Genomic DNA, 25,412 nt, shown 5'->3' on the forward strand with positions numbered 1-25,412 from the left:
GACCCAGATGCCCTGTCTGGTGACTTTCTTGAGCACCAGTCTTACTTAAGATACCAAAGAAGACTCTCAATTCCTAGTCAGATTAATATAATGGTTGGCAACTCTTAACCTTCTTTTATGTAAAAAGACTTTCTCTTTATATACATTCCGAAAAAAATGAAGTATCAAGAAGAAAATGCCTGTGTGGCTCACTATGGATAAAAACAAAAACAAAAACAAAAAACAATAGTCTTCCATAAAAAGGTGCTGAGTAAGGGACAGGAGAGGCTAGGCAGGGAGAGACAGGTAGGGGGCTCTGTAACCAGGCTCACAGAAACCCCAGATGTGGAGAAATATTATAGACAAGATATTAACTAGAAAGAAGGAAATCTAACACATCTACCTTGTTTGTTCTAAATATAGACGAGATATTTTCATAATATTTACAAATCCACCTTGTTTGTCCTAAATTTATAGATGAGGTATTTGTCAAGTTCCCTGGTCAGTTTTCTATAAAAGACCGACCATAAAAAGCCCTCAGTGGCAACCCATCTGGGACCCCTGTCACTCTAGAGAGCTTTCCTTTCTGTTCTCACCTTCCCCTAAGAAATTTCCACTTCCTTCACCCTATCGCCTGCAAGATTCATTCTTCAACTCTGTGAGACAAGAACCCTGCAACAGTGCCATGTTAGAGTTAAAAATGATCAATGGGTATGTCTTCGTTTTTGGAAGGCATTGGTCACTTCCCTGTGTTTGAGGGCTAGCAGTTCTCTAAGACTGAAGTCAAATGGATTCAGATATGCAGCTTTATTCCTTGTTCTTAGAAGGACAAATCTCTCTTGAACCTACAGAATATGGAAGACAAGGCTTATAAAGATCATTGTCAAGTCTTCCAAGAGGTAGGAGGTGTAGTGCTTAAAATATTTTGCATTTGGGAGTGAGTGTAATTTCATAGGTGGGTGGGGCTATATTCTATTTGGAAGACACTCTGGGGACATTGAAAGAGTTTAGGGGCAGGGACTGGGTGAATGTCTACTCAGGTTTCACAAAGGAGTTAATGTATTATTAAAGCTAATGGGCCCCTACAAGGAAAGTTAATGGATATTAAGTTTGCTTAAATGAATTACATATTAACAAAGTCACAAGAAATCTACTATCTGCCAATTTAGATAATATCTGATCATTTCTGTTTTCCCATTACAGGGACATTACAGCACAATAGTTTTAGTGATATGAAAATTATAAGCATGATGCCCATAATGAAGCTACATAATGATGGAGATGAAATGAATTAACAAGAAAAACCTGCATTATGTAATGTTAAATTGAGCCAAACTCACAGAGTAAGAAAAGGCTGGAATGGGATTAGTGTCTTAGAAGCAACTTTTTACATTTAATTTTAGCCACAAGGTGGAGAAGCGATTAGAAGTCACTTTTTACACCTTTCCCTGGCCCCTGTTTTGCTCAGGCAATGCATACATGTGATAGAGATTGTAGCGGGCTGAACGGTGGCCCTCAAAAGACACGCTCACTTCCTAGCCCCGGAACCTGCGTATATGGCCTTATTTGGAAAAAGAAGTCTTTGTGGATGTAATCAAATTCAGGATCTTGAGATGAGACCATTCTGGATTAGCTGGGTGGGCACTAACTCCAACAGCAAGTGTCCGTCTAAGAGACACGCAGAGAAGAGGAGAAGACCGTGTTGAGACAAAGCAAGAGACTAGAAAGACATGGCCAGAAACCAAGGAATATCTGGGACTCCCAGAGGCCAGAAAAGGCAAGAACAACTCTTCTCCTAGAGCCTTTTGAGCAAGCGTGGCCCTGCGAACCCCTCAATTTTAGTCTTCTGTCCTCTAGAACTATGGGAGAATCAATCTGTCGTGTTAAGCCACGAAGTTGGTGGTAATTAGTCATGGCAGCGCTAGGAAATTAACAGAAGAATTAATAGACTGTAATGCTTTGCCTTTATCGGACCCCCGGCAGTTGCCTTTCCAACCAGACTCTTACACCATTGCCACTACGCAAACGCAAGTATCAACTGCAATCTTTCAGAGGCTCAGTTACAGAAGCTCTCCGATAAAAAAGTGAGAAGTTGGCTACTTGGCCACAACTTTGCTGCAGGGATGGTTTTGTGCAGAAAACATTTTGGCAAGCAGAAGAGTCCACAGAGAAAATAAAGAGAATTGTCTTTAGTTCATTGGGCACAGCGAGGAGACAACCTCACTCCCCACGATCTAGCTGTTATTGATGAAGCCATTGAGATTATGGCACCGATCCCAAAGAGTTCCACTTTTAAACTCATTGCCATACTTTAAGCTAAAAATGGAAGAGAACATGCACTTTAAGACAAAATGCTGATGGAGAAGGGGAATAAAAGTCCCTCTATAACAAAAAAATTCAGCACTTCTGCTGGGGCTAAGAAAGTGGGAGGGACTACCCTACATTGTGAAGTTGACATAGAAATGATTATAGTCAACACTCATAAAATGCAATTAATTAAGTCATGTGATAGAACAGATTGGAATCATTTTAAAGTTTTACATTTGGGTTAAATGTAGTATTTTGAAAATCCTCTTTGGCACTCTGTAGTATGGCAGTGTTTCACTAAAATAATCCTTTGATTATTTTACTACTAAGACAACAAGATATAAACTCTATCATATGTATTCAATAAATGGCTTCTGAAGAGTTTTTAAGCAACTGCTACTCTATGCCCTCAGGATAAAATGCTCAGGTACTGCTACGATTTGAACGAACGTTTGTGTCCCTCCCTTCCCAAATTCCTATGTTGAAATCCCAATACCCACTGGGATGATATGAGGAGGCGGGGCCTTTGAAAGCAGCTCTGGAGATCTCTAGCCCCTTCCGCCCTGACAGGACATAGCAAGAAGGCAGTGGTTCCGAACCAGAAAGAGGGAAGGCTCTCTTTAGAACACAACCGTGCTGGTGCGCCTTGATCTTGGACTTCTTAGCCTCCAGAATGGGGAGGAATAAATGACTGTGATCTTGGACTTCTTAGCCTCCAGAATGGTGAGGAATAAATGACTGTGGCTTATGAGCTACTCACTTGGTGCTACTTTGTTAGAATAGCCTGAACGGACTAAGACAGGTACTCACACTGTACTTCAAGGTACCGCTGGGTCTGCAAGTTTCCGGTGACAGCTGGGTGCTCCACCTGACAGATCACTGGGACCCCGTCATCCTCCTTGTGCACCTTCAGCATCAGCTGACTGGTCACAGTGTACATGTCTGACCACTCCTCCACCTCCGATTTGCCTGGGGGACACGGAATATACCAAGAACTCAGAGTTGCATGAATTCCTATCACTCTGTTTCTGTAGACTCCTCTCCCTGCCCTGACATTGCTATTTTAACCAAGATGATGGAAGCCACTCGGGATAAGGTTAAACTGTGGGTAGATAATGGGTAAAATGATAATTTTCTACTTTCCAACCTTACAGGATAGTATGTAAGATGCATTTCTACCCCACATAATAGATACTATTTTTATTTAAATATATTACATATGTTGTCTTCTATCTTAAAACCTCCCACAAAAAGGCAGCTGAAAGTTGAACCACTTTGCCATCTGACTGCTTACGGCATTTTGGAGGAGGAACAGAGAAGTGCTTTTCACCCCTAACCACCATCTGAACTTGAAACGTCGAGTAGGCTGTCATGCGGTTTAAAAATTCCAGGACATCATCCAAATCTCCGAAGTAATTCAATCAGGAATAGAGATATAAACAATCCCCTCTGCCCACCCCCATCAGCAACAATTAAGAGGGAAAGTAACTAAATGGATTTACATAATTGAAACTGTAATTGAAATGTTTAAACTCTGAGACTTTTTGAAGACCACAAAAACCAACAACCACCACAACAACAACAACCCCGCAGTGGCCGTGGGGAGAGCAAAGTAAGGTAGAGGCTTCGGGCCAGACGGGAGCCTCGTCCAAGAACACCCATAAGAGGAGGGGGGAGGCTTCCGGATGGGATGAATAGGCCAAGGCAGCCCCTTTCCTGGACTCAGCACTCCCCGGGACATGGAGTACCGTTAACTTTCTTTTAATGTTTTGTACTTATCGGTTCGCATTTAATGGCTCAGTTCACTTAGAAAAGAAGAGGGGAAATGAGAAACTCCTTCCTCCCAAAACCATACCTAGGAAATAGGAGATTAAAACAGAGCAAGCTTTTTGAAACTTAAGCTGTTATATATAGATTTATCTGTTTCTAGATATAGATTTTTATATCCCCTTTCTAAAAGGCCTTATTCTTTTCTTCCTGGCACTCTTGATTTATTTAAGAAGCACACACCGAGCACTTACCTTGGCCCAGATACCAGCTACATGCTTTACAAACATTCACTCATTTCATCTGCCTGAGAATCTCCTACAATCTGTAATATTAATATCCCCATATTAGCAGAAATTGCTAAACACAGCTGACGTTTCTGTCAAATGACCAGAGCTGTCTGGCCCCCAGTTACTACTTGCAAAGCAACCTTGGAAAGCAAGGGGTAGGAAGGCCGACACACACGTGTTAACTCAGGATGACTGACACAGAAGGGTCAACTAGGGGACAGGCTGTGGCTGAGGCGCTGGCTAAGGGGGCAGATATTTGAGGGTACAGGAAATCAACCCTGGGGTGGCCTAGGCCAAGGTTAAAGGAGTGGCCTGCATCACTATCACAAACTGCAAACTTTGCAAAAGAGCAGGCTGGTGAAACGTGCACGTGAGTTACAGATTCCATGAGAAAGGGGGTGCCTGCAGATCCACAATTAGGATACGATCCTTCCTATACTTAACACACCTGCCCCTACAGGAAAGCACGGTCAGCAAGCTGATGGCGCAGTAATCCATGTTAGAATGACTCGGAATTCACCACCAAGACTGGTAGCCTTTTTTAAAATGTCCAACGTGAGAATCTGGGGTGCTGACCCACCCGAGGTCACAGGGTGAATGAGAACTGAGGGACAACATGGACACCCGGAGTTCAGGGGACACCACCAACAGTGACTCTTCCTGGTCTAAAGAGTTCTAGTTCTTTCTGAGCATCGGAGTCAAAATCTAGCAACACCACAAACCATGAGAGACGATGGACTCTGAAAAACAAACTGAGGGTTCTAGAGGGGAGGGGGGTGGGGGGATGGGTTAGCCTGGTGATGGGTATTAAAGAGGGCACGTTCTGCGTGGAGCACTGGGTGTTATGCACAAACAATGAATCATGGAACACTACATCAAAAACTCATGATGCAATGTATGGTGATTAACATGACATAATAAAAAAAAATCTAGCAATACCTATCACCACAAACCCTCAAACAACAGGGGGAGGATATGCATTAGATTCAATAAAATGCCTTTATGCTCCAGCTTCAGACGCATTTAGTAATTGATTACGAGCCCTATCTAAGTGGGCATTTTTGTTTTAGGGGCATGTTTGGCATTCATCTTTAATTTCCCTCAAGGTGTGGCCCTGCTGGAGTCAGGGGCCTGCCCACTACTTCCGGATAGGGCAGGCTGCGCCTCACCTTTTAGCTCCTTGTTCCCTTTGAACCACCTGATGGTCGTGGCTGGTTTGCTGGCCATGGCAGTGCAGTTGACTTCAATCTCCTCGCCTTCCACCGCTGTGTCTTTCTGGATATCGATCATCAGGTTGCGTGGTGGGACTACAAATTAAACACAGAATCCATTTCTGCATATGGTCTTCTTTTCATTAGAAATTCGTACCACCACTACTACCAAAAAGAGGAGACAACTAATGGACATTCCTGATGGGATTCTAAAAACAAACTGCCACCGGAGGGGAAAAGAGACGTACAAAAGTCATCATCAAAGAGTGTGAATTATGTGAAAGTTTGTTAATTCAGAATTTCTTTCCTAAAGTTATCCTATAAAATGCCCAGCCTCCCACTCCTAAGTTATCAGTGACCAAGTTAGAACAACAGCAGTACTAGTTATCCATCGGTTATTAGAAAACTGACCAGAAGGTAGATCTAAAAGTAAGACGAGTACACCTGAATGAATTTATCATCCTCATCAGGAAGGATCTGGAAGGACTATCTGTCCTTGAACTCAACCCTTGGATTTCAATCTTCATATGAAAGATTCCAAAGACAACCAGCAAAGATCAAAAACTTAGAGTCCCTTAAAAGAATCACTCACCATAAACACACACAGAAAACTTGTGCTTTAGAACCAGTTTTGTTCAGTTAAAATTATCCACAGAGAACTGGGATACAATCATGACTTCCAATGGACAGCGTAGTAATAAAATCCACTGGATGGGAAGATGCAGTAAGATAGGACATGCCAGTTATTTTGTAGTAATTTTTCCATGTTCTGAAATCTGATGCTCCAGATTTTAGAAAGCAAAAGTGAAAAAGACTATTAAGTGCCTGCAAGTCCATTTTATATGTCAGAATTAAAACCACTCTTCTTTAAGCATATTAAGCATATGTAATAAGATAGAATAAAATATTTGGGGTATAAAGTGCGAAATATCAAATCCAGAGTAGGTAGGGTGACAGGGACGGTGAGAGAGCATGTTATCTTTTATGAAACGGAGTTGACGGCGAGACTTCACATCAGGTGCAACCTTACCACAAGACGAAACTTCTTGAAATAAAAATCAGTAAGAATACGGAATTCAGCAGAGTGAATCTCAGACTATGTGCCCTGACCACCATGAATAAGCAAAGACAGTTCTGAGACTTATGATTAATAAGTTTCTCAACTCAGAAGAGAAACAAGAAATTAAATATGTATAAACATGCCATCCTGATGATCAAGTTGAATAATAAATCTCTGATACCGCTTCAATAAATTATGGGATTAAACCACGTATTTGGGATTTCCAACTGTTCGAGTGCCAATGTAAAATTCTGTGTACAGGAAGACTTTTACATTGAATTGAAGCACTTGAAAATTCCTACAGAGAACGATGGAGAAGAAAAAGGAAAAATGGTATGTTGCATATATTCCTCAGCAAGACAGTGTGTGGGGTGTGTGTGTGTGGGGGGGTGAATATTAGAGAAAAAGCAGGTTTCTTCTTTGTTCTCTGTATAAAAGGAAAAGAACACAGTTGCTCAATTGGATGTGTTGCCAAAGCGATATGGCCCAAATGAGTAGTTAAACATGGCAGAGAACTACCCTCGCTTGCATTAAAAAAAAACAAAAAAACAAAAAACAACAACAACAAACAAACAAGCGTAAAGAGAGATAGTCTAACATCCAATTTGGCGTTGCACATCTGCCAGCATTTTAAGTGACACAGAAAGGCAGCAACAAAAGTAAATGGGACGACTTCAGCTAGCTATTTCCTGAACGTGGATATTCTTGCCAGATGACAATCGGGATGGTTACAGATTTTCATCACACACACCCAGAGAGTTGACAGGGAATACACACAGAGACTAGATGTTTTGGACCAACAAAAGTCCCAAATTCTGAGTGTGGTATCGTAGGAATATTGAAATAAAATGCTATTGTTAGAGCAAATGTCAGAGGAAAAGATTGCCCAAGCCTGAAAAAAATAAGATCTCGGTGAGCTAGGGGGAGCAAAGTAGGAGGCAAGAAGACAAAACCACCATAGAGTAAAAGACATAGGAACGCCCCACCCCCCCCCCCACATGGAGAAATGAAAGTCAGACAATAGTAATTCCTGTTAAGGTTCAGACAAAAATAAGAGTGATGGAAATCATTCTTGATGTTGGCATATGCCATGCCACCCAACGAGAAATGGGATCGAGTACGGTAACTGAAGAGATAGCACGCAATTTAAGAAAATTCAAACTGAGTAGGGGAGACTCCAGGAAAGCAGCCCTCTTTGGATAGGACAAAGAGGGGAATGGAGCCCATCGGATTCCAGCCTGCTTGTGTAACTTTGGAGAAAAACCCTGCTGGTGGCTCTCTGGTGACCTGGGAATCTTGATGGGAAGAGATCCCCGACCTGTTAAGAGCTTCCAGCACACACCACAGTCAAGTCTCAATGGCACCCAGCCTCCAACACAGGCTTTGTCAGGCATTTGTGTCCTGTGTGCTCCTGGGGCTCTTTCCTTCATGCTCTCCTTTCTCATGGCCTGAAAGCTTAGCTCTCCTCATTACAGGTTCCCCCTGACCGCCACTAGCTGTTCCTCTTCCAGGGTATTTCTCTCTGGGAGATGGAGGCGGTCACGGAGACGAGAGTCTGCATTACCAATCATGTCTGCCGGGTTCAAAGGAAGGAGATGGAAAAGTGCACGTATAAACGAGGCCAGAGGAACACCTACCAATGCCTCTTAGATTTTGTCTGGATGCTCAGAGCCTGACCAGCAGCAAAGAGACCCTCTTTGTTATGGATTACCTACTGCTTGGCATCACTTATGCTGCTTCTTCCTCTCCTGCAACACATATACCGTCAAGTCCCCTAACCCTTCTGGAGGACACCAGTACCCATGCTAGGTCCTCGGGTCAACTTCCCGAACAGCTGACATCATCTAACTTCGTAGCTAAAGTAAACATGTGGACAACTTGCCGCGTCGTGGAAAACGGGACCAGTGCAGAAAAATAAAGGACTTATTTGTCATTGAGAAGAGCATCCTGAGAAAGAACTGAGTGATTTTATTCCAAGTCCACAGTGTTCTCAAGAGTGTGGCCAGGATTTCTGACTTTACTAAGATGAGAAGAAACAGTCAAGCGTAGTGGGAGCTGTGTGGTTTGCAAACCTAAAATCAAATCTGATCATGTGGGTCACAATGGTTTATTGATATTATAAAGGTGACTTCTCTGATTTTTTTTAACAGCAAGAAAGCTTTGGAAAACATAAACGAGGTGATTTAAGTCTTTCTAAAAAGAAAAGAATGGGGTCGGACAAGAAAAAGTTGAAATTTATTTTGGTCTATTAATTGTACCCTGTTTTCCCTTCAACTCCACAGTGTCTACTCTAATACAAAAGTGATTAGTCAAGTATAAAAATCCATTTGTGGGAAAAATGAATTAAAACCGCTACTAACCAGAGAATACACTTAAACGTGCTCTACTAAACAGACACATTTAGTAAAAACTGCCTGCGGCCATTAATGAAAATAACCAAAGATGTATGTAAGGAGGTGCATACAGATGAAAACCTGAATGGAAATCACAGTGAGAAATACTAGAAAATAGCAAAGAAATGTCAAGGTTCTTCTTAGCTAACCTCAAATCTATAAGAGTGCTCATTATAAACATTACGCCTACAACATTAAAAAAAATCAGCAATATCAAGATGAGTCACACGTTAATTACAACAAAAGAGGAGTCTTAAAGCTGATCAGTATGTGAAATCTCACTCCAAAACCCTTTGAAATAATTAGGTTCTCCTGCTCCTGGAATCTTAGGAGTGAACACTAATCTTAGAAGGACAGAACTGTAATAATATTAGCTGCTATTATCAGTAACTATATTTATCTTAAAGCGGTGTATTCTCTTTCTCATTCCGCTGTTTCCACGAATACTGGTATAAAGAGAGTTCTACACTACAATCTAGAGAAAGGAACCAACTCACACAAGTGGAGCGAGTGAATGGATATCCTAAAAGGCACCCAAATGCATGCAAAATATCATCGGCGAGTTTTCAGTTTTTACATGGATCAGATAATACACGTAATAGTAACTAACAAATAACCATCTCTACGTCTGGTAATTATGCTGAAATTTTTGCTGAATGCTTCAAACAGCTAATAGACACATGCACTAAAATGAGCATCTTCAACCTATGAAGAAGTTTGACAGCTGTGTAAGTATATATGGAGTCCTTTTCAGAGAACCATAGATAGAAACGAAGATGCTAATAGATCACTCTTCATTCATTAGAATATCTGAAAATTCTAAACCTTAGGAAAAAGGTTTGAATATATGAGTATCAGTGGAAATTGTCAGATTTTGGAATGTGAAAGACTCAAACACTGATGACAACAATTTCACTCCGTCAAAGACTCCCAGAGTCAATTCAGTGGCAAGAATATTAAATGAATACATAATATCTGCAGAAAGAGCATCTACTGGTATTACTTTCAAGTATGTTTAAGTTAATGCTTCTATACAAGACAAGCAGGAACCTATTACTTCTAGAATAATCAGACCTCCAACAGGATTACAGGCATAAATGCCTCTCAAAAGTCTAGTGCTGTCATGTTGACTCCCAAGCACTGGGTATATTCAGTCAAACTGGCCCAATCCAGGGGGTCCGCGAACAAATGTCCCAGATTCCGGAAACTGACAGGCATTCAGCGCTTGCCTGTGGCCAGACCTACTCCCAAAAACAAAAGAGGTGCACCTTCAGGCACATTTGGGATTTTATTGAAAACAACCCAGGCTAAAAGACACAAAGGTTGTGAGACAGAACAATAGGGTCTGTTTCAAGGTCTAAGATTCTAGATTTGCACCATGTGCTTTGTAACCCAGGCAGCATGGCTCATCTCTCTTCTTATCATTTCCTCCTGTGGAGGATGGTCATACTTAAAAGGTATAGGTAGAAAAATACCCTGAAAGCTATAATAGTCCATTCCATTGCTATTACTCTTATGGAAAGGCCATAACCAGTGACGGGTCACTGGGCAGATGGTCGGCTTGAAGTCTGCTTATTGGAGTAACTCACTGGCTGCACAGTGTTTTCAAATACTTCTCAACAACTACATGGACAGAAAACCTCAAGGCGCACCTGAAAAACACCAAATTAAGTCATCCCAGCAAAACCTTCCATGCTGATTATTTCTGCAGGTCTAATAGGGATTAATGCTAAAATGAAAGCAGACATGTACCTCTGCAAGTGATCTACTGTCCAACACAGACCAAGTTAGAAACTGCATGACCTGACATGGAACAGGACTTCCTAATCAGTATTACTCTCATCAAGAACATGTATGTAAGCACTAGGGACATGTTTTAGTTTAATGAATGAAAAAATATTTTCCCGAGGCAGCAGTCCAGTATGTACATCCAGAAATACATATATGTTCACACACACCAAGCGGAAATGTCCTTCATGTTTATCTTTCTTCCTTAATCTTCATATCATTACACTGAAAAGCTGCACTCTGCCGCCTCAAATGGACTTTGATTCATCGTCTTTCTGAAGGTGTAAATCAGAGATCTTGCCTCATTCTATAGTGTACGTCCTTGAAAACTCGCTTTCAAAAATCCCAATCAGCTGCTGTTACGTACTGGTGTACACGTTTGTCTAAGAGGTGACTAATTCAGACCACCTTCAACACAGGAGTATCTGCTGCCTCTATCAAAATCTAAATATGGAAACTTAGCTACTGGGGTTTTCCTGAAAATCACAATCTGGTGAGTGTAAGACATTCAACTCCCTAGAAGTGTCCTTAGCAGCCTGTCAACAGTCCTTGCTTATTATCAGCCTCCTCGCCCCTAGAAGCTCTTAATTCTTTTATGTCCAACGGTTGCAATTTGTGGCAAAGTGTGTGTTCGTGGGGTATGATTTTTATAGCATCGTCTAGGGTATAAGCAATACACAAGGCGGTGAGTAAAGCCGAAGGTAAGGAGAGCAACAATATTAAATGAGATGTAACTCAGACGGAAAAATTGTTAAGCAGATTTTATAAGCGAGCTCTGTCATGGGGCATAGATGGGGTAGCCCACCTCCTCCACTCCTGCACAGAAGGGGAAAAAGAACATCCTGGTCATTTAGAAGCAATGACATTTCATGTGGTGAGTGATTCATTTGAGGGCTCTAAATTCTCTTGATCTTTGCTTCTGAAGCTTGAGGGCTGAAACCCAAGAGCAGGTGGGATCTACAAAGACTGCTGACTGCCATTCCTTAGAGTGTTTGGTAAAATAGGCTATTTTTAAAATTCAGCAAGATGGCCGTTGATTCTTCCTAAAACAGGTTTGAACAGCAAAATTTACCATTAACCTCTTCCTTGCTGCCGGAAGCCATCGGTAGTAAGGGCCCTCCCACTCCGTTTCCCAGGACACACCCCCACGCGTCTCTCACCCAGCACTGTGATTGTGGTATAACTTTCTTGTGGGGGGTCAGTGTAGAGCTGGCAGAAGTATCTCCCTTCATCCGAAATTGAGACATTTGTCAGCGACACCTTGAGTTCACTGCTAGAAAAATTCAGCAACTGAAACCTGCTGTCCTTCAAAGCTGTGAAACAAAACACAGAGGTAGTGATTAGTAGGAAGACATGACACACAGTCCATTTTCCTTATCTAGGGGAGGAGAACGTTAGGAGACTCGAAAAGCCACTACAGAGAAGAAAAGTCGATTAAGTCTTCGTGCACCTGTTGAGTACTGCTTCATGCTTCTTGAATTACTATTTTGGGCTTCTGCAATAACTGCATGTAGACAAATAACCGTGTCCGAAAGGAAACCGACACACACCAGGGCTTATGGGTGTAGGCACGCACGTGTGTGCTCCTTGCTGTCAGTTTCCAGCCCTTGTTCGTAAACTGTTTCAGATTCTCCACCGGAGTTCAGTAAAACGAAAACAGAACGAAAGCGCAGGCTGTGGGCACTGAAAGTTCAGGGAGGAGGACCTATAGAGGCTTTTGAGTTGTCTCTAAAAAATCTGGGGCACCTTAAAAAAAAAAAAAAGCAGTTCCAAATTATGAAGATAAAAAAATTCACTATCAGTAATTTCAAAAACAAGATGGAAATAATTAAAAAAAAATTCATCGCAAAACAATCCAATTTAACTTGGATGCACCTTTGTATTTGGTACTGTTGGAGGTGCAGCTGCCCAGAGTCCACGACCCAGGGCCTCCCAAAGCCTCAGACCCCGCCTGCAGTTTCCTAATTGCATTCAACTTCACAGTGGGAGACAGATGAGGATAAAGCAGGAAATCAGAGTCACCACAAAAATCACGTCTGTGGGCTCTTTATTAATTTCAAATATTCACTTTTAAAGTCCTTGTGTCAATTTTGGCAAAGGCTAAATTCATTTATAATGACAAAAATTCACTCTAAAAATGGCTGGCTCCTCTTCTTTTACCTTCCTTCGTGCTCTGAGCTGTTCCTTAGTTTTATCAACTCTTTCCACAGTTCATGAATGTTCTGGGCCATTGGGGAGAATGGGGACAAGCAGATGTGAAGGGACATCTGCTTTGATTAGGCACCCATGCTCCCAAAGAGCGATCTTGTGAAAGACCTGATTCCTGCTCCGGTTAAAGCTCTGAGATCCATTTGAACCATTTCTGGGATACACAATTAAGTTCCAACGATTACTTTTTGGGATATCACATTTGCTAAGACTTCGGCACATGGTAACCTCTGTCTACCAGAGGTTACGGTGATAGGAGATTTTGGCTTTGTCTTTATAGGCACACATTGCCTTGGAAACTTCCATCTTCAAACCAAACAGATTACCCTTCAGAATGCTCTATTTTCCTTGCCTTACCCTATTTGAGTTGTTTGTGTCAGCTAAGTATTTGGGACTCAATTGCAATTCACCTTGAATTACTACAATCAATTCCTATTGCAAAGTAAGACTGCTTTACTTTTAAAAGGGACCATTCAAGGTTTCTATTAAGTAGAAAGATTATGATTGCATGTCTCTTCTTCCCTCTGAAGAATTGACTAAACTTTAAGCATCTAACATTAAATTTAGAAAAGGAGGCCTTGGTAATCTCTTTATCAAGACAACATGTAAGAAAAAAAAGTTGCCACCTAATGCTACAGAGATAGAAACTTACGCCTGAAGTCTCTGAAATAAATGGTCTGCCTGTTGGGATTCAGCAGCTGAATCACAGAGTCGTCACTCTTATTGACTTGGCAGCTGATGGTTGCGACTTCTCCCTCGATCACTGTCACATCTTTCGTAAACAAATTCTGTCCATCGCCTTAAAAAAAAAAAAAAAAAAAAAGGAGAAAGGGATTTCCATCAATTAAAATTTGGTTAATGGCTCAGTTAGAACAAAAGACAAGAAACGTATTCCAAAATGGGCACCAAGGGCGATACTGGGGTGGCTCCCATCTTCCTCCTCAGTCCACAAAGTGAGTCCGTTGATCCCAGAGAGACCCAGGGGCAAAATGTGACTAAGCCTGGGATCAACATGCTCTCAAAAGTCGTGATGCCCACGTCCCAGCCCCCGGTTTCTTGTACCAGTTGAGGAGTGCGCTGGAAAGGTATGGAAAGGTCGGAGAGCTGACTTTTCTAAGAAGCTGCAGCTCTCCCGAATGGAGTAGGGGAGAAGCATATCCTCCACCTCAGCTCACACGCCCTTGAGCTAAGCTATTTGGTCGCCTCACAGAAAACTCAAGGGGCCACTTAACAGAAGTAGGGAGGAGGGCTCAGGATATAATCTCATCTTGTTGGCGGATGTCGTCATTCCCAAGGTACAGGCCGTCCCACTGTTTACTGGGCAGGAGCCAGGACCTACCCAAGTAGGAAGCTCTGGGATCCCAGTAATACCCTGGGAAGCCTCAGAGTTCAGTCGGTTCCTCTGCTCTCAGAAACTCATGCCTTCACGACTCACCCAAAGCCCCAGGCGGTCCCAAACCAGGCCCCTTCTGTCGATCACCCCCACCTAGCCATGTAGACGTTCTCTTTCAGAACTTGGCACAAAGTCAAGGCGTTCAGATCCACCGATCGAAGGCTCATCTCCAGATCTGCTCTCGTTTGTTGCTTCTATGATTAGTGACAGCAGTCAGGGCCCCTCACAAATGACCCGTATGATCCACAGCGCAGGTAGGAGAAGAGGAGAATTCAATTCATCAGCCGAAGATGAAGTAATTGTAGAATGTCCCATTCTGCACCCAGCACAGCAGAGGACATAGAAATACGGGGCACTGTCCTGGCCTTTCAGAAGCCGCCACGTGAGTGAAAACTGGTATCTAAGATTCACGTATGGAATAAAAAGTGTGGAGTGGGAAATGTGTATAATGGTCGATCAGGAAGGGGAAGAGGAAGATTGCTTTTTGGCTGTATGACCTCAAGTAAAGTATTTAAAGTCCCTGAGCCAGTTTCTCATCTGCAAAATGGGGACAGTAATTCAAAGCCCTCTCAGAGAGCTGTCGGAAGGACTGAGGAAGGTAATAAATCTAAAGCATTTAGCACCGTGTCTAGCTTCTTATAAAACTGAATAAATGGTGGCTGCCGTCATCATCACCATCACCATCCTCTCTCTAGTTGTCAAATCCCAACGTTAATCAGGCAACCCCACGTGTTCAGTGTGGATACAAGAATGAAGGCTCACTGCCCGTCTTCCCAAGCTTTCTAGGTAATTATAGATCAGGGTGGTTCGTTCACTCCCCCCACCAAAACAAACACAAAAGAAAAGCCCTAAACCCAACTTTGTCACATTTAGAAACAAAGACCAAAGATAAACACTACTGCAAGACAGGGAGTGAGAGAGCGGGCGCACAAATAGAGATGCAATTAGAATAAATGGAGGATTTCCACCTGCTATCATATTTCTGCTGAAGGATCCTTTTTTGGCAGGGCACAGCGAGGAAGTGTGTGGCAAGGGTGTCTGAGATGGCTTTAAGCCAAATCCACCTAGAAAGAGAGCAGCCTCTGATAGAGGATTAGAAAGGCGGGAACTAGGGGTAAGGACAAAATTATTAGAGCCACAGACAAACAAAAACTCTTGGTGCTTGAAGGAGCCAACCAAAGTAAAACCCAGCCCTGAGATCTCTGACGCAGGGAATTAACCTAGGTGTGAGGAACGCAGGCCCACTGGGCTTGTAGTGAGCGAAAGGGTAAATTTTCCCTAGCTTGATCCAGCAGTGAAGGCTGAGTGGGCCGAACAATGTTGTGGAATAACAACCAAGAGAAAAAGTGATCAAAAAACAAAAAAAAACCCACGAAGGAATGCTTATTTTTCCCACCATAGATTTCTCTGACAAACACAGAATTCAGAAGCCAGCTGGAGGGAGCAGTGTATTCCCAGATTTGAGAAAAGAACAAGGAAAGGGGAATTCTTGCCAATCAAGCAAGCTTTTCAAGGTAGTTTTTCACTGGCCCTGGCAAAAGTATGTACAGAAAGGACGATACCCTTATTTCCTCAGGGTAACCCAATCTAGTAAGAAAATTAAGGAAAAATTAAACCACCCAATTCCAATGTTGCATCGGTCGGAAGTCACGGGACTTGCCCTGAGGCGATGAGAATACCAAATAGGGTCCAACTCGGTTGCGGGTGGAGAGTTCCTCCATCTAAAGAAGTTTGCTACCATCGTAAGTAAGAATCTTCCATGTCCAAAAGGAACCCATGGAAAGGCCACCCGGGGATAGGCCTCAATCCCTTCAACATCAACCACGCCTTACAGATAGATCCTAACCACCATCTTGGGGGTGCCGGAACTTCAAGCCAGTTGCTATTCAAATGGACCCTAATAAGATACTCTCTGTGGGACGAACTATACCTTTTAGTGTTAGTCCTCCCTCGGAATGCCGGTATATTCTTCCTGAGTAGCATCTGTATCCACATTAAGGCTATCAGATGTTAGCATCAGAGATGGAGACAAAGAGGAGGTGACCGTGATTCTGTGTTTTGCACAGTTAAGGTAATAAAACAGAATCAGAGGGGGTTTGTCTGTTAAAAAGTCTACACCTTCTTAATTATTACTTATAACTAGGTAACATAAGACCGAATCACTTTAGTGTGCTATTATGAAGTCATTCAGGTAAAATTTTTGCCATCTGCACATTTTTGCCCTCGTGGGCTCTGGCACATGATGTGCTCTGCAAATCCACGGTGGTGTCATCATCATTACCGTATTATTTTTTGAAATTGCTAAAGCCAACCTCAAATCCGATGTCTCAGAAAATGACAGTTCCTAGCTATGTTAACATGGTTATAACACTAAGGCTAAAAAATCACAAGCGATAATGAAGTATTTTGCTGAAAGAGATCAAAGTGCCTTGGCTGATGCTGGTGGCCCAAGAATGTCACTGTAAAAATCACCAATAAATTACACGGGTCAGCTGGACAGCAGTTATATTAAACAGAGCTCCATACTTCGAGGCACCATAGGATATGCTGCAATGGAATAATAATGACCTATTTATTTGAGGCGCCGAATGTGAATGACAGTGATGAAAATACAATTTGTATGTCAGTACTCTTAACTGCCTGAAGCCTTTATGTAAAAATAATTTCTGCTCACATCCTCAAATATTTCTTCCAAACAGAAGGGTGCACTCTGACTTGATAAATTTCCCCTTGAAACAGATATCACGACAATTAGGTTGTTACAGAACACAACTTGAAGTGTAGCAGAAGGGTACAAACAGGCAACGTAGGTACCTTTTCTTAAATAATCCGTTTAAAAAAACCTTCCTGATTTTCTAAAACTCAATTAGCAGATACACTGTCAAGGCAGAAATAGCACATGTTCTGGGCAAAAGAAATCAAGTAGGTACAATACATTGCAGCCATTAAATAAGGCTGTTAACAGCAAGGTAATTTATTTTAAGGGCGGAACAATGTCTGACATGTACAGACATTTTTGACTGCTAATTGGTGTGTATGGGTGAGGTTTAAGACAGCATCAAACTGGATTTTTATTTATATCAGCAACTGTATTCCCTAGAACTTCCCGATTTGCCCCCCAATTTCTGAAAATACAACTCTGGCTCTGGAGAGGCCAGCAAGTCTCCCGCAGTATACTAGAAGTTGCTAGGACATTGATTACATGACAGAGAAAGCATATTGTCTAAGAAAAGAAAAAAAAAAAACTTCGATGATTGGTAAAGACCATCTGAGCAGAGTTCGTTAGGGCTGGGGTGCGGTGGGGGTGCCACGGGCTCATCAGTCCCCTATTCGTTCAGTCTTCAACTGGCTTAACTCAGGGATTCTTTCCTGAAACCTCCTTTGGTTGCAGACTACTTCAATGGCATTACACACAACCGAGGCATCGACTGCCACCTACATCCTCCACAGTATGGCCGCCTGAAGAGGGTGATGGGGCCAATCTTAGGGCCAGAGGCCAGAAGGAGGAGAGGGGAAGGGGGCAAACTTTTCTCCAGTGCCAGGCACAGTGCTCGGTGCCTTGCACACGTTTCCCTCTCAAACTCCTGTTGTTTCCAATACCCCCAACTTTAAAGGTTAAGAACAGGAGACCCAGAGCAGTTCAAATAAGTTGCCTAATGTAATTCGGCCAAGTGCCGGGGCTGGTGTTTGAACCCAGTTCTGTCAGCTTTCTCTGGCCCATACAGTTTGTACTTTTAACCCAGCCAACCTCAGGATCTGCTGCCAAGGTTCTATTGGCTCTGCCTTGGAGAATTAAACTTGTTTTTAAAGAGGGTTATTTCCCAATGAGCAACTTCTGATTTTTTTTTTAATTTCCGTAATTTATCCAAACACAATTAAGCACTTGAAGATGAGAGAGAAACTGTCCTGACTGTAAAGCACCTTGTTGACTATGGCTTCTTTCTCTTGGCACTCGACACCCTTTGCCCCTGGAGAACGCCTTCGATCCCCGAGCATGGCAGTCATTTGCCAGAACAGGGAGCTCGCCTCCGCTGCCCGGCTGCTAATAAAGAAAGCACTTCATTTACACCGGGGGAGTCTCTCCAGTCAAGTCTATAATAAAGGGCAAGTCAGAGTTAGAACAGAATTTGGTTTATACTATGGCAACTATGTAAACTCTTACTGACACCAAGGAACACAGATGACTCTTCACTGGGAAGACAGTTTGCCCAGAGAAAGAGCAAATAGAGTCCCCTGACCTACTCCTTCAGTAGCAAAATCATATTAAGGAAATTTTTTTTCCTCCCCTCCCCTCCCCTCTGCTACATGGAAGACTGCACCTAACAAGAAATCGGCACAGTCAGGCTACCTAAATAGGCAAAAGTCAAACCAAAAATATAGATTGCAAAAACAAAACAAAAACAACAAAACCCCCCAAGAATGAACAAACCCTGCCAATGATCAACATAGTCATGAACTCCAAAGAGCCACCATAGTTCTCAAAGTTTTGCACTAATTAAAGGCTCAGGATTATTAATTCTTCCCCTCCAAGAGATATCTAAGTTTAGACTTTCCAAGGAGTCAAAAACACTTGTTTTTGAAAATCTTATTTTCTATTGGTCTGTGAGCCCTCTGTGTCTTAAAATTGCAAATAGTTTTGCCCCCCTTCTCCATTCTGTGGGATCCCCATTTTTATAACCACGTTTGGTATGTGCCCAACTTGAAGAAACCACCCTTACCCCCGACCCAATTAAAACCATCACCAAGAGAGATCCCACAGTTCCTGCTAACGTTTCTCAGAGCTAGCACTAGAAATGAGTACGGTTCAGGAAATGAAAAAAAATTAAGATTCTGTTGAAATCCAGAGGGAAAAATCTTTCTAGCTGCGTATGTTCCCCCAAGTCAACGTAAACACAGTGTTCACTACAAATCATTAACAAAGCCATTAAGATTTGATTTCTATCTAAGCAATTATTGTCAGCATATTTTGTACATTTCCTTTAAAAGACTCAATCCTATCTTTCAATTCATTAAACTGTTCCTTGCATTTATAGCGTTTTATATCAAATCAGAAATCTATTTGAATTAATAAGAATTACAGTAAAAGTAATTTGAAAATAAATTATTTGAAGTTCAAGCCACGAAGGCTTTTGATGAAAGAGTTTAGTCCCATTTAAATAGTACAGTAACGTTTTTAGTCATCCAAAGTGCAGACAAGAGACAGTGAGTGAGAACCAGCGTCCAAAAAGATGAGCCCATCAGAGTGCATTAAGGTTAAGGGCGAGACCACTTCAACATAAATATAGTTCTTTATTTCAAAGAGAGGCGATAATTCAATCTTCAACTTCAATACTTGAGTATTTATTTAAAATCAAAAGCATTCAATCTGTCTGCTGTTTACAAAGCTTTTCTTAACCTTTTTGATCCCCATCCGTGTTTTGCTATCCCAAACAGTTAAGTCCAATGTTCCAAGGACTGTCTACTCAGGGGACCAAATGATTACCAAAGCGAACCCCGTAGCTCATAAAGTTTGGAGTTAAAATAAACTAAATTGACTTCACAAATAACCGAGTGGGCAAGAGTATGTGACATCGACCAAACATTTCTTTCTTTTTTTTTTTTTAAGATTTTATTTATTTATTTGAGAGAGAGAGAATGAGAGATAGAGAGCACGAGAGGGAAGAGGGTCAGAGGGAGAAGCAGACTCCCCGCTGAGCAGGGAGTCCGATGTGGGACTCGATCCCGGGACTCCGGGATCATGACCTGAGCCAAAGGCAGTCGCTCAACCAACTGAGCCAACCAGGTGCCCTCGACGAAAACATTTCATTTGTGTCACTTTCTTTTTCACAGAACCTTTATGAAATCAGAGGTCAAAGGAACTGAAAGGAACCTCGGGAGCAATGCTCTCATTTTGCTAGACGAAGATACTAGGGCTCAGGGAGGGGAAATAGCCGGTCACATGGCAAGCATGAGGCCCAGGCAAAAGTAGAGGCCACACTTCCCAATGGGCCACCAAGGTATTTCTATTCTTGGCTATTTCTGAATAACACTGATTTGTTTCTAATTACAAAAGCAATATATGCTTGAGGTTTTGTTTTGTTTTCAAGCTTTGCTTTACATGTAGCATTTAGAACACTATATCCTATGGTATGGAGATGGTCAGGATCTCATTAAGAATCTCCTGTAACATAATTACTGTTGTGTCACTTGAGCTTATGGAAGGAAAAAAAATACTGAATTTAATCTAATCTCCTTTTATAATCAGTAAAAGGTGAGGCAAATTTTTGAACAGCAAGTTAAAGAGTAATCTTCCTCAGTGCTGGTTTCTGCGTCAATTAAAATTGTTGATTTCCCCTGAATACAAAACAAAAAATATCATCTGACACAACATTAAGCTATTCATGAATATTCTGTATACACATTCTTGTTTAGTTGACTAATGGCAAATTAACGTTCTCTATTTTAGCTTAAACACATACTATAGGTATGTTTGATTAGCATTGAATTCCAAAAGCTGATTACTATGCATGCTTTGATTATGTAATTACATAATAGAGTATAATGGCTCCTTTGGAGTCATTATGATCTATATGGCAAATATGTTTCAGTTTTGCTATAGTTTAAATACACGTTGAGATGACAGCTTATAACAAGGCTCCACTTTTCAGTCTTATCAGCTAAATGGGCATTTCCCCATTCATCCTAACATCTCCTTGACACCAATTAAGGCCTATTGTGTCAAGCTGCATGCACTCTGAGAAATTCCCTTTGTTTTCTTGGCATTCAAAAAAGGACATTAATTTTAAAAGCTGTATTAAGCAAAAGCCCTGGTTTAAAAAAAAAAAAAAGGCTGAAATTCCATCCTTCATCCACCCTTTGAAAGGTCTGCAGGGAATCACATCTAGTTCATCAATCACTGCTCAGACAACCACAAGGGGGTTAAAGATGGAATTTCACCTTTAACTCCAAAATGCACATGAAGGGGGCCAGCCAAGAATATTGATGCTTATGGCGGTGGTTGGCCACAATGCATTCAGCTCAGGGTCTAACTGAACATCAACCACACCAAGTTATACAAAGGTCCGGTTCTGCAAATCACAGGTCTTGCAAATCCTTTATATTTTGAAGCTCCTTTCGGAAGGGGTAGTATAAAACAGCACCGCCAGGTTTTACCTTCCACAGCTCCAAGCCTAGTTTTCGATGGATCTAAAGCCAACAACATTTACCTAGTGAATAGATTTTTGATAATTCCACCATCAACTTGGAAACTGGAAAGCAGTCAGGTTTTAAAATAGGACAAACATTATTGTAAAGAACTATGTAAAGTTTCTCCTGTCCCCATGAAATTCTTTATTCTTGCACCGCTTCATTTGCAAGAAGAGCTGTTTCTGCTTTTCTCTTCTAAGAGAAGTATACCATGCCAGACCAAAGGCGACCGGAGTCTTAACTCGAAAGACTAATAACCATCAAGCTGTTTTTAACTTTGTGTCTACTGGTTTTCAGCATTAGGGCTGAAGAACTGAGGTCAAGCACAGTCCAACTGGTATTTACATATAGGATGAGAATCTCTTTTGTGAAAGGAAACATTGATTAGAAGTGTGAAAACTCTTTGCAAGGGAGACCAGGACAAAAGAAAGTAGCTACAGCTTTTGTGCCCGCGCTATTTCAATTGTAACCATCACAGGAGCTGCTTTGCTTTTAAAAGACAGAGCTCAATAGGACTTTTTCATCAGAGCCCCCAGCACTAAAGGGGTCAAGCCATTGTGATGCCTAAGGTCCAAGCTGCCAGATCCCATAAAATGTAGAGGTGTAATGCCCTCCATGAGAATGTTTATCAGGAGTGATACGCATCCATTAAAGACGAACCAGCTTTTCCACTCAATTTCACTTATCAAGAAAGCGCAGGGCAATAAAAGAAATAAATCTACAAATAAACCATATGAGATAATAACAATCACAGAATCCTTTGGCTCTTCACATGGAAAGGTTAAAATACTAGACTTTTTTTTTTTTTTTTTTCTCCATTAACTCCTTTTCATAGCTGGACAGGTTTTGTGGCTTTTCGTTGATCAAAAAGATGGCATCTTTTTTTGGAGGGAGGAGAGCTTAGCCTTGAAGAAAAACTCCCTCCGGTGGACAGGTTTTGTGAGAATTAAGAAAGGAGCCCCCAAAGTAGAAAAGTCATTTATATTTGCTGGTAGGATGGCATTCAAATCACCTCGCTGAAAAGTCCTACTAAGCCTGCTAAATCTGCTTAGGGGCTCTTGGGAGAAAAGGGGGCTCTTAAAAATATGTTCATTAAAAAAACCCACCACCGTTATCCAACTTGGACTTTGGAGGAGAACAATCTGAAGACAGAGGCTTCTTACAAAACTAATTGTGTTGGCAAAGCAAGGAGATTCTTCTCAATGGATCTGATTCTGTGATGCTCGCTTATGGCAAAAGAAGAATAGAAGAACAGTTTTAGACTGAGCGGCTCCAGTAGCAATTCAAGGCTGGGTGGTATTCCAGCATTTCAAAATAGATTGTTTCTCTTAGACAAAATGTGCTTTAGGCCAACTGTTGATCTTGCACGTCAACCGCTTTGCAAATGAACCGATAATATGAGATTATATTCCTGGGGATATATCAAATGACGACTTTGTAGACTGAAAACCAGCCGTGTAAAATTCCCCTATCTGTGCACACGGGCTACTGGGGAAGAAAGTCACCTTCTAAGAGGGAGGAATCCTGTAGACAGAAGCTGGAGGCTGACAAACCACAGGCTCACACACCCTCCAACAAACATAGCGCTCCTGTGTCCCCAAGTCAGCTCAGGCCTGGGGTAACGGGAATCGACAATTTTAATTCACAAATAGAGCTACCCACTTCTCCCAAACCACATGCTATTCATAACTAAAGATTTACATGATTAAAACTCAAAATACATACTGATATATTTGGAAACCGCAAAGGAAGACACAAATATTAAAAAGACTTGGACTTCTCTCTCACCCCAGAAGACCTATTAGCAGCCAAACCATTTATAACATTATACATCGCAGCGGCCTCCGGTGAGCTATTACCCTGTAAGAAAATATAATGTTGCCTTTTTTTCTAACCAAATGAAAAATCTGGGATTTCAAGGCTATGGGGATAGCATTCACTGTGGATGTTTTTCCTTAAGTGACACTTGTCAATGCCCCTAAGTCGTAAGCTCATTAGAGATGCAGATTGTTTACAATAGTTGCTATTACTAAGTGCTCCTCTTTAAAGTTCTTTAAACTGAATTTCCTCAGAACCCCAATCTCAAGTCTCAATGGGAAGGGCCCTTGTGTTTCCTTATTTGTTATACTTGGATTTTAAGCACCTAATTTAATATTATTTTCCCTTTGATAAGACGTACCATGATTAAACTGAGGTCACTTTTCCCTTGAACTCACTAAAAGCTGATTCTTCTTTTTTTTTTCCTTCACATTTGCCTCCAGGATGTCAAAAGACTAATAATAAGTATAAGATATTTAAAATCACAAGGTTATAACATGTAACAATAATCACTACACTCAGGGAAGAAGAGGGAAGAGACTGCTTTTCTCCCAGTCTGGAGGCAAGAGAAACAAATTATTTCTTCTCCAAAGTGTTCATTACTATTTAAAATAATTTTTTTTAATATCCGGAAAACTCCCATTATTCCTGGAGGGGGTATTATTTTAATCATCGGCATGCTAACAATAGCTAATATATTTTTAAAATGTTTTCTATGTGCCAGGCGCTATGTTACATTGTCTCATTTAACCCTCAACAATCCCAGGGGGTTCATCATTTTAGTACCACCCCCATTATACAGACGAGGAAACAGATTTAGGGAAGTTAATTAAGTGGCTGGAACCAATACCTGAACCTATGCCTATTTAACTCTAGATCTGGTGCTATTAACAATCACACGATATTAATGAGGCTTTATGATGCCAAAGCAGAGAGGAAGTACTGGAAGGATCTACTGTATTTCATTTATATGCTTTAGGAATCAAGCTAAAGTCATACTCTGAACACATGGCCCTTCAGTATTTAGAGGGAAGATGTGTGTTCTGCTGAATGATCCCAACTCAAAGGCAGCCCACTGCAACTTAGGCGTTTACAGTTTCTGCTTCAAGGGCGTTCATTAGTACTGACAACCTACGTGACTGAAATTTGGCTGTAATAGCGAGTCTCTCTCTACGTCTCATCGTTCATTTCTCTTGCCAACAAGAGCCACTGAAAACCTTCCAGATTTAAAGCTTAGAGCCGACAGGACAAGCAAGTGAGGATATCAGTTGGAACACTCAGATACGGACTCAGAATGTCAGCTTCAACTGACATTACTACAGAAACAGAAAACGAGGGAACGGGAGGGATCGAGGTTTCAGATTCTCATTCTAGAGAGTACTCCGAGTATGTGCAATGTGGTTTGTGCAAGAAACAGCTGTAAATCCATGATAATCATCGTGCTGAATAATGCTGCAACATTCAACTTACATCTCCTACCAGGAAGCCAAGTAGCTTTGGACTATCATATGAAATGACAATTTCTTAGCTGGAAAATTGGGGCCCGTGACTAAGGCCCTTATTGATGAGTTATTCCCTCTATCACTTGTCAGTCATAAAGCAAGTGGTGGGCCTTTTTAACCTCTGGGCTCTTGAGCTGCTGGTCGCAGCTGGGTCTGGAAGAGGCATACGAGTAAGCAAGCTACTTACAGGTCCGAGTTTGACGAAGGGATTGCATATGGAGAGCGGCCAAAAGATTTCCGGATCCTATTTTTCATGACTGTCGAGTCCCCCATGCAAAGCCTGTGTGAGTCAGATATGCACTCTATCTATCTAAATTGGCGCCATTATAAAAAAAATAACTTGATTAGTATCATCTGAGTGTGGGCTGCTGATTAATCATTGCAATTAGAGGCAAGTGATAAGGACATGTGCCTTGTCCTTCCTCGTAAGGGGACATCTGAGGAGAAATGAGACCACTGGACTTGGAGAACAGCAGTTCTGAGCTTACTGGTGGGGTAACTGGGCAAACTC

The 25,412-nt window shown here is 41.7% G+C and overlaps 1 protein-coding gene across 9 annotated transcripts in view; it reads right to left on the reverse strand.

Annotated features, from left to right (window-relative positions):
- Positions 1-25,412, reverse strand: part of CADM1 (cell adhesion molecule 1) — a 318,714-nt gene that overhangs the window by 49,278 nt on the left and 244,024 nt on the right. For all 9 annotated transcript variants that reach the window (XM_027579183.1, XM_027579182.1, XM_027579179.1 and 6 more), the window contains exons 2-5: positions 13,656-13,802; positions 11,956-12,108; positions 5,513-5,650; positions 3,097-3,255 (exon numbers count right to left, since the gene is read on the reverse strand). In XM_027579183.1, the coding sequence (XP_027434984.1) occupies positions 3,097-3,255; positions 5,513-5,650; positions 11,956-12,108; positions 13,656-13,802 (597 nt within the window). The remainder of the gene's footprint in view (positions 1-3,096; positions 3,256-5,512; positions 5,651-11,955; positions 12,109-13,655; positions 13,803-25,412) is intronic.

Source organism: Zalophus californianus, chromosome 11 (genome assembly GCF_009762305.2).
Source record: "Zalophus californianus isolate mZalCal1 chromosome 11, mZalCal1.pri.v2, whole genome shotgun sequence".
Lineage (NCBI taxonomy): Eukaryota > Metazoa > Chordata > Mammalia > Carnivora > Otariidae > Zalophus > Zalophus californianus.